Source organism: Phodopus roborovskii, unplaced genomic scaffold (genome assembly GCF_943737965.1).
Source record: "Phodopus roborovskii unplaced genomic scaffold, PHOROB, whole genome shotgun sequence".
Classification (NCBI taxonomy): Eukaryota; Metazoa; Chordata; class Mammalia; order Rodentia; family Cricetidae; genus Phodopus; species Phodopus roborovskii.
The window spans coordinates 16416482-16426287 of NW_026126585.1; the positions used below are offsets into that span (position 1 = coordinate 16416482).

Sequence of the window (9806 nt, forward strand, 5' to 3'; positions counted from 1 at the left end):
TGTAGCTCTGAGATTAAAGACATGTGACACCAAGCCGGGCTCTCAGACACTGACCTTTTAGTTGAACCTGGGAGTGTGAATAGGTAGGGGACAAGAAAAGTTGAGAGGGCTTTCCTGGCCACCAAAGACCAGAAGCAAGGATAAGTCCAAAGCTTTGGAAGAGGACCCCGTAAAGAGAATCCAAGGCTGAGTGGCATTAGTGGAGGTCAGGCTGAACAGAACCTTTATTCTGTGTGCTGTGGGAAACAATTGAGGATTGTAAAGGGCAACAACTGTACAACATTAGCTAACGTTTGTGTTCCTACCATCTGGCTAGGCACTGTGATAGGAACATAGCTCCCCGCCCACTGCTTAAAAGAGAGGCCACAGTTTCAGCTTCCCCTCCAAAAGGAACTGAAGCTTCCAGTAATTAATTTGCATATCTGGATCTCTTTTCTACTATGAAAACGGACTCACAGTACCAATACATTTCCCTAAAGTTTTTGGGATTAAGAAACCAGCTATTTCCAGACATTAAAATATCGCCAGGGAGTAAACAACAGAAAGTCTAGGTTTCAGGAAAGAAAAGAACTTTCTTTTGAACCTCGAATAGGCCCCATAAAGCCTGAGGACCCACAGGCCTCCCTTTGTAGACCGATGAACCATCTTCCATCTAAGTTCCAATTACTCTCCTCCCTCTGCCATAGCTACTTGGCTTTGTCATTGCCAAAACTAGACTAAAACTAGATAAAACTAGAAGAGATAAGGAAGCGAACTAAAGACCAGGTGAGGTGTCACGCGCCTTTACTCTCTGCACTGGGTAGGCGGAGGCGAGGAGCTAAAGGAACTGAATTCTCGCTGGTGCTGAGGGGTGTGAGAGCCAACAGTAGTGTGACACTCTCTCCCCGCCCTGTGACTTCAGCGCGCCCCGCACACCACGGCTTCCTTTGTGATGTCCAAATAAGACCGCAGGCAACGCCGGAGACGTAGAAACCCCAAAGCAGGGGGCGGGGGACAGGGGTGGCAGGGATGCTTGAGTGAGTCCAGTTCTGCCTTCCGCTGATTTGTGTCTTAACCCCAGGCATGCCGGTTATACGGCACTGCCCACCCCACGTTTAACTCCCGTCTACTTAACAAAGCGGGTAAGTGATACGGTGCCCGTGTGTGTGCGCGTGCGTGTGTAATCCATAAATCCCCAGGTCCCGTACAAACGCGTTTTACCTCCCTGAGCCCCTTCCCTGTAACCCGGAGGGTGGAGCGTGCGGTCTCCTAGGAGACCGGAGCTAGTTGATTGCGGACGCGTACATTCTCGGGCCCGGCTGATGCAACTTCGGACGTGCGAGGCCGCTCTACCCCGGAGTTAAGGAAGCCGGCCGGGACCACAGTGGCAGCCAATCAGCGGCCACGCACGGCAGTGACGCGAGCCCGCCTTTCGGGGGCGGGGCTCTGCCAGTGACGTCGGGTGGCGCTGGGCCGCAGGCGTAGACGCCCCGGGGCCTCAGTGCGCTCCGCGGCTTCCGGGTGTCCGGCTGCGGCCATCTTGGGCTTCGCTCGCTTTGCTCGCCCGCCCAGCGCCCAGCCCTTCGTGCGGGCCGCGCTCTCCGCGAACGCCGCCGCCGCCGGAAGGGTCTGGGGCGGTCCCACACGGGCCAGGACGCCTCCCTCCACACCGGCATGGACGTAGCCGCGGCCGCCGCAGCCTGCGCGGGCTACCAAGCTGTGCGGGCCGCCGCCGGCTGCGGAAGCCGCCGCTCGCTGGGCCTCCTCGGCCTCCGGCGCCGGAATCGGCCTGCAGTCCCGACTCGATGGCTGGGCAAGGCCGAGGCTGTGTAGGCCTCGGGTCCTGACGCCGCCGAACCCGCCGAGCTCCCGCCCGACAAACCGCCCGGGGAAGGGGATGGAGCTGGCGACGCAAGGCCCGCGCATGCGGCCTGCCCCTCGGGTGGGCTCCTGGTTCCGGCCGCCCTTCCTTCGGCGGTGGCACGCCCGCTCTCCCGAGTTCCCGACGCCTTCCTGTCGGGGAGACCGCGGGGACCCCGCCGCGCTGCCCGCCTCCGCTCTGCCCGAGCCTCGGACCAGGTACTGGGCCAGACTGCTTTCCCAGCTTTTTGCCCTCCTCCCTTGCTTGCTCCAGAAGCTGTTCGTTTGGAGCCATCTTTTCGGTGGCATGATTCCGACCAGATGGCTGGATCTCGTAGCAAATTCCAGCGCCCTGAGAGCCTTGAGAGGACGGGAGGAGGCGGCCGGCCCCACGGTGCAGAAACCCTTGAGTTCACTGCAGCTGGACTCTTCGGGAGACTTGGTGCTCAGCCCCCTTGATTGGTTAGAGGAGGGACTCCAGTGGCAGTCCTCACCCTCAGACCTGGAGTTGGAGTTGAAAGCCCAGGCAAGAGCTTTGGACCCTGCAGCGCACACTTTCCTCCTGGAGCGGCTGGAGTTGTTGCCCAGTAGTCTTCCAGCCGGTCTAGTCCCCCACCGAGAACTTGGCCCTTCTCCCCCTGGGCCTCTGGACGCCCAGAGCCTAGGCGGTTTCAAGGTAGTTTCCTATCTACTGAACCCTTCCCATCTGGACTGCCTTCCCCCGCTAGAGCTGCGCTGTCCCAGCAGCGTTGGAGCTGGCCAACTCGTGGATTTCCGAACGCTCCCCCCAGAGAACTGTTGCCGTTTTGAAGGTGGTTGCCACCCGCAGTCTCTGCGTGCAGAGATCTCGGCAACCGCGTGGCAGAGATATCCCCCTCTTTCCACAGAAGGCCTGCCCGAAATCCACCACCTTCGTATGAAACGGCTAGAATTCCTTCAGGCCAACAAGGGGCAAGAGTTACCCACCCCTGAGCAAGATAATGGCTACCACAGCCTGGAGGAGGAGCAGAACCTTCTCCGGATGGACCCACAACATTGCACAGATAACCCAGCCCAGACTGTGTCTCCTCCTGGAGCCAGCCCGGAGCTCACTGAGAGAAAAATAGACTTGTTGATTGAAGAGGTTTCCCACAGCCCCCAGGAACCCGTGGGAAAAGAGTGTGAGGCGAGCCACACTAGTGTAGCTGACTGCTCAGACGGAGACGATGACCTTCCTGTCTCTGCCAGACCAGTTTGTAGCAACAAACTGATCGATTACATTTTGGGAGGCGCTGCCAGTGACTTGGAGACCAGCTCCGACTCGGAAAGTGAGGATTGGGACGAGGAAGCCGAGGATGATGGCTTCGATAGTGATAGTGATGGTTCTCTGTCGGAATCAGAGGAGGGACAGGACTCTGAAGGGCTTCACCTTTGGAACTCTTTCTACAGTGTAGATCCTTACAATCCCCAAAACTTCACAGCCACAATTCAGACTGCTGCCAGACTTGTCCCTGGAGACCCGTGTGATGCAGGGAGGTCCTTGTCTGCCAACTCCGACGTAGGGGCTTCTCAGGCCGGACTCCTTCCGGAGACTCCCGGGCACAGTTCTGGGGAGGAAGAGGATTGGGGATCCAGTGCAGATGAATCGGAGAATCTTAGATTGTGGAACTCATTCTGCAACTCTGAGGACCCCTACAACCTTTTAAATTTCAAGGCTCCCTTTCGAACGTCAGGGAAAAACTGGGAAGGCTGCCAGGACCCCAAAGCACCTTCTGAGGCCATGGCTGCCTTTTCTGGGTGTCACACCTTACTTTCTTGTAAGGTACAAGTGTTAGAGAGCCAAGAAGATAACTGTCCAGACTGTGGGCTGGGTGAGGCCCTTTCTGGAGAAAAATACACCCATATCAAAAGAAAAAAGGTTTGTTTTCTCCCTTTTACATGTCTAGTGATTTGCTGTATTTTGGTGTTACTATAGCAGCATGACTTATCCTGCGGAGGCATAGTTGTGCATAGTTTTGAGGAAGGCTTGGATTGAGAAATACTCAAATGACCCTTCTTCCCAGTCTAGAGAAGTATTCCCATCTGAAAGGAGGGCGCCCGCGTGTGGATGTGAGTAGGGCTGCCATTTAGGTTGGTGGGTCCTGAAGCTTAAAAATGGTTCACTTGTAGTATGTTTGTGAATGCATAATATTTATTTTCATGACAACAGTGTCTTTATTCCTGTCCATTGGAACCCAAAGGAATACTAGTAATTATTATGCTATACACTACAATACTACTGGTAATAACTCCAAAAAGCAAGTTAGGTTTATCCAGTTGTTTGCCCGGAAGGGCAGTGATTGTGGTGATGCATGCCTGTAATTCCAGCGCTTGTCAGTTGCAGGTGGATTATTTCTGATTTTTGGAGTCTAGCTTGGTCTACATAATGAGATACATAGGTGGAACTTTCAAACAAACAAAAAACAACAACAGAAACCAACCAAGGCAATACTCTTGGCTTTTCCTGTATTCTGTGTTCTGAGCTGGCTAGAACGTTTAGCAGCCCCCCCCCCCCTTTTTTTTTTTTAAGTCTCACTGCAAACTGGCTTAGAACTCACTGAAAGTTGAAGCCGGCCTGGCCTCAAAGTCCTGCTGAGCTGGGGCCTCAGTCTCTGAAGTGCCGGGATATCTGTGAGCCTCCAGGCTAATTTTAACACTTCATGGGATGGTTTGCTCTTTGATTATATTATTGTTCAGTTTAGTTCATGTTCAGGGTATTTTTAAATTGCTTTATTTCTCTTACTGCTTACTCAGCTGAAGTTATTAACTGAGAAAGCATGGAAACACAGATGTTTTTCCTGTTGAGGGGGTCTCTTTAGTGTCTTATACTTTGCACCATTGAGTGTCACATGGACAGTTGTGGGCCACTGGCTTCTGCAGGCCTGTGTTCTCTGCTTGGGCTTTAGGTCTGAGATGTATGTGTTGGGGGGCCGGGAAGCCAGACCAGACAAGTTACTTTAACTGCCATGCCCCTGATCCCTTTACTTATCCAGTGGGAAATACTAAGACCTGTTGCTTTGTCTTGTGATGCTGGGGGTTGAATCCTGGACTGGTTTGCATGTTAAACATGCACCCTGCCACTGAGCTAGCTACACCTCCAGCCCCACCCCCACCCCCCAGCTACCAAAAGATAAATGAGCCTAGCCTAGCTTTTAACCGCTGAGCTATCCCTCCAGCCCCCAAAAGATAAATGAGTAAATAAACTCATAATTAATTCATTTCCATGTCTTTGATGACTGATGTCAACCTCATGTCTCAGTTTAGCTTAAGACTATTGACTGCTAGAACGAAGACTAGAAGATGTGTTTAAGTATGATAGTTATTTAACAGCTCTTGGCTACCTGCCACTCTTTAGTTTTATGGGAATGAAGAGTACTGCCCCATTCTAAGAATGAGGCCTTGAAATCCTGGATGTAAAAATACCGTGTGCACTGACAGAAGAGCAGATTGTAGACTTTCAGTCCTAGTCATGCCGCGTAGATGCTGTGGGGGTTGGGGGAGTAACTGGCAGGATTCCTTGTCTGCACGCTGGTGATAATACTGTTCACATGTCATAGGACTGGCATGAGTATCACATGGGAAAATGTGTAAACTTCTTTGAAAAAAGTTTGGCATTTGATAAACATTGTAAAAGGACTCATTTTACCAGCCTGGTCTACAAGAACTAGTTCCAGGACAGCCTCCAAAGCCACAGAGAAACCCTGTCTTGAACCACCCCCTCCCCCCCAAAAAAAGCTTATTTTATTTATCTTAGTGACCATGACTGGGTAACCAGTAGAATGCAATATCTAGTAAGGTGTTACATGCTTACTAATTGTCCTCAGGGGCATTCCTAGGCCTGATGTAAAGGGAAGGAAAGCTATAGGTCTCTCTGGGATTAGCTGATGTAACTATTAAACATGCTTTTTTTTTTTTTAAACAGGGTCTCATGTAACCCATTCTGGCTTCATACCCATGATTGTTCTGCCTCAGCTTGTCCTGGGGTCACAGAGTATCTTGGCCTTTTCAGGGTTGTAGTGGTTACTCCCTGAATACTTTTTCTTTTGGGGGAAAGAATACTGAAAAGACAAATTTCTGTGTTTCTTTAAGAAAGGATAGCAGGGATTGATAATGGGGGTAATCCAAACTTTCAACACCATGAAACAAGGTTTGGGCTTGAAGGGACAGCTACTGTAGGCTTGTGAGGAAATGTACATCTTATCTTTGCAGCATTATTGGCGATTTCATCACCTCCGTGTGCAGTAGGGACAAAGATGGATTCTTTTTGGTGTTAGTGTTAGTCCTAAGATCCTAGCGTTATTAACATTGGGTTTGTTTGTCTTCCTAGGTAACCTTCCTTGAAGAAGTTACTGAGTATTATATAAGTGGTGATGAGGATCGCAAGGGACCATGGGAAGAATTTGCAAGGGATGGATGCAGGTTCCAGAAACGGATTCAAGAAACAGAAGATGCCATTGGCTACTGCTTGACATTTGAGCACAGAGAGCGAATGTTCAGTAGACTGCAGGGACACATTTCAGGAGACACACTGTTGCTCATTGATGTTAAGACGAGTGAACAGCCTGTAGCCCTGGCCCACACTCTCTCTTGCTTGAGAGGGTTCTCCTAAAAACAGATATTGGCAGCTGTCCTTGGACATGTTTTTAAAGAAACAGCTTGTATCTAGTGATGTAGTTGAATTATTTTTGGGTAATATGTCTCATTAGAAACACCAACTCAGATAATGAAGGATCTTTAATCCTCTCTTTTCCTATTTAGTTGGATGTTGTTTTTGTGTTTTTGAGACAGGGCTCTCACTCCAGAATTCTGGTTGGCCTGGGTCTTTGTGTGTAGACCAAGCTGGTCTTGAAATTGGTATCTTCTTGCCTTTGCTTCCTGCCCCACCATGCCCAGGTGGATGTGCTTGTATCCTCTGCCTCCTTGAGGGTGGGAAAAGGAACTCTCTTTAAGTTGTTACTTTGCATTTAGAAAACTTCTGGAGGCAGAGAGCATCTAGGCTCACATAGTGGGCTCCAAGCCAGCCAGAGCTGTCTTAGAGGACAAACACAACAAAAGGTTGTTTGTTTGTTTTGGTTTTTTAGAGACAGGGGTTCTCTGTGTAGCCTGGCTGGCCTGGAACTTGCTCTGTAGACCAGACTGGCGGCAAACTCACAGAGATCCACTTGCCTCTGCCTCTTATCCTGAGTACTGGGATTAAAGGCCTGTGCCGCCATGCCTGGTATAGAAAAAAAAGTTTCTTCCCAGGCCTGTAACTCCAGTTACTTTGGAGACTGAGCAAGAGGAGATGAAATTCAAGGTCTTCCTGGGCCATATAGTGAATTCAGGGCCAGCATGGCCTTACCTTATAAAATGAAAATAGAAAAGGAGGCTGGGATATTGTTAAATAGCGGAGGGCTCTTGCCTGCTTGTGCAAGGCTCTGGGTTCAATCCCCAGTACTACATATTGGGTTCTATTTTAAATTATGCATTCCTGTCTACAAACTTTTCCTGTTCTAAAGTGAATGCTCTTTTGGTTTTCTGTATATATGTATATGTGTATGTTTTGAGGTGGGGAATTGAGGCATGGTCTCATTGTGACCTTGAGCTCATGGCAATCCTTGATTTAACCTCCTGAGTGTACATATAGTGCGCACACACACACACACATATATGTATATGTATGTATGTATGTATGCATGCATATATATATGTGTGTATACATACATACATAGGCTATGCTTGCACTTTTTTTTTCTACTTTCATAGATTTGACCTATTTACCTTAAGGCTAAACCTATTGCACTTGTTGTCAACTTAAAAGACATTGTTGTATCATTTGGGATTTCACCCCCTTTTTTTCCTTCTCTTAAAGAATTAGTCTTATGTGGCCTCGGCTAGCCTTGAACTGAGTACTTAGCCAAGGATGACTTTGAAAGATTCCCTTGTTCTCTTGCTAGAATTTCGTATGTGGTGCCACAGGTCCAGATTTTTTTCTGTACGTCCATTTAGGGTATTTCCAAGGACCACCACAAACCCTCAAGTGCAGTACTTTCTTGACTGAGAAAGCTGTGTTGGTGTGCTTCTTAAAGACTACACTGTGATACCCAGCTGGTCTGCCAAACCTTAACATCTAGTGTGTTTGATTTGTTTGCAAACTGTCCATTTGGAAGGTTTCTGTGTTGTAGTTCCTGTTGAATGTGACTTTTTAGCTTTCAGTGGGTAGGAATTGTAAAGCATTCTAGGAAGTAATCATTGCATTGTACGCAATTTTTTTTAAAAACTTAAAAGCCTAGAATTTTCTTAGGAGGAATATGCAGACATCTCAGAAATTCAGTTTTGTTTTATGTACCCTTAACAGAAAGCCAGTGTTACTTAATACCCTGCCTCAGCACCTGTCACTTTTAAAACCTGCCATGGTGACACTGTAAACTTGGATTGGACATTTCTGAATTCTTAAGTGTGAAATGTCAAATATAAACTTCAATGTCCAGGTTTCCTGCTCTTTGAGAAAAGCATGGAGTACAGGTAGAACAGCCAGAAAGTCTTAGTGTCATACCCAAGGCTTGCTTTGAATAGTCTGCACTGATTAGTGTGCCTGCTTTATTGAGTTAGTTTTATTTGCTGTGTGTGTGCTAGGTTGAGGTACGTTTAATCACCTCTTTAGTGGTCAGTTCTTACTGTGCCTCCTGCCATGGGTAGCAGGAGCACAAACAGGAGAGGTTTGCTAGATTGATGGTGGGGATGGATTTTCACAGAAGAGCTCACAGCGTAACTACCTCAGTTTATGATCTCCCTGGCCATTTCCGTTGGACATGCTCTAAGGTTTGCCCCTGGTGGTGACAGTGACAATGTTCATTCACACACTAAGAATAAAGCACCGGAAAAGTTGGTCTGAGTTTTACAGAGCCCCATTCTCTGTAGTTTGTGCACGTGTGTTTCGTGAACCCAGAGTGCATTGCAGTCTGGTATAGTGCTGTGGAAATGGGCTAGTTAGGAGCTGTGTCGTTTGGAAAGCAGGCATGTTAACTTAGGAAGAAAAATTGTGACAATAGACATTGTTTCACAGCCAGACTGCAGCTTAGCATTTGATTTCAGACATTTAGCTGTGTTGTGTTTGAGACCCAGCACCTGTATATTTGCAAAGGGATGAGACTACAGAAGTACAGAATGTACAGAACATTCCTTGGGTGTTTAAAAATTGTTCCAGATTCCACCTTCCCTATCTAATGAGTAAATGACTGGTTAAAACACTCTGGTGCACTGCCTGCCTGCAGGCATGGTCAGATGGTGGCAAGGACAGAAGGATCTTTACAACATTATTGTCATCCCAGTCCCAGATGTTAAGGCCCCTCCCAAGGAAAGGAGACCGGCGAGGCGAGGCGTGGAGGTTTTAGCTGCATATTCCACATTCCAGCCTTGCAGTGGGGCTTTAGGGATCTGTGTAGCTTGTGAGAGGGAGGCTCTGTACAGACGCGGGTCCCCACCTCCCAGTGCTGAGTGGGACAGCCCTTCAACTGGAACTTGCAATCAAAACTGTCAGATTTTATTTTTTATAATTTAAGGAAGGTGAAGTTTGGGAACAAGATTTTTGAGTTGGCTTCTTCAGATCAATGATTTTAAAATGTAACTAGTGGAGATTTTATAGCTCAGATTATATTTGTATATAATTATTAACTAATCTGTCAATTGTAATAAATATATTTGCAATTATTAAATGCTATGATATTTTTATGCATTCTTTTACACTGGCTTTGGTATCATGGGACAGGGTTTTTGAGGCGAAAATCAGCTTTGAGTCAGATAAGTGGCTGCTCAGCTGGTTAGGGGAAGCAGGGGGAGCAGAAATGCAGTAGAAAGGCACCGCCTTAGTGATGAAGAGTGAGTGTTCCCGGGTGCCTGTGGCGGGTGCCAGTGGCGGGTGCCTGTGGCGGGTGCCTGTGGTGGCGCACACCCGTAACCCCAGCACTCAG

At 48.4% G+C, this 9806-nt stretch overlaps 1 protein-coding gene across 1 annotated transcript; it reads left to right on the plus strand.

Annotated features, from left to right (window-relative positions):
- The first annotated feature begins 1721 nt into the window (after positions 1–1721).
- Ppp1r15b (protein phosphatase 1 regulatory subunit 15B) lies at positions 1722–9551 on the plus strand. The gene is made up of 2 exons (XM_051203947.1): positions 1722–3736; positions 6185–9551. Exons 1-2 carry the CDS (start codon positions 1877–1879, stop codon positions 6464–6466), a joined length of 2142 nt encoding a protein of 713 aa, XP_051059904.1. The 5' UTR covers positions 1722–1876; the 3' UTR covers positions 6467–9551.
- The last annotated feature ends 255 nt before the right edge of the window (positions 9552–9806 follow it).

Coding starts and splice junctions, on each gene's coding strand:
- Ppp1r15b (XM_051203947.1), top strand. CDS start 1,877: ATGGAGCTGGCGACGCAAGGCCCGCGCATGCGGCCTGCCCCTCGGGTG. Junction 3,737..6,184: donor CCCATATCAAAAGAAAAAAG/GTTTGTTTTCTC, acceptor TTGTCTTCCTAG/GTAACCTTCCTTGAAGAAGT.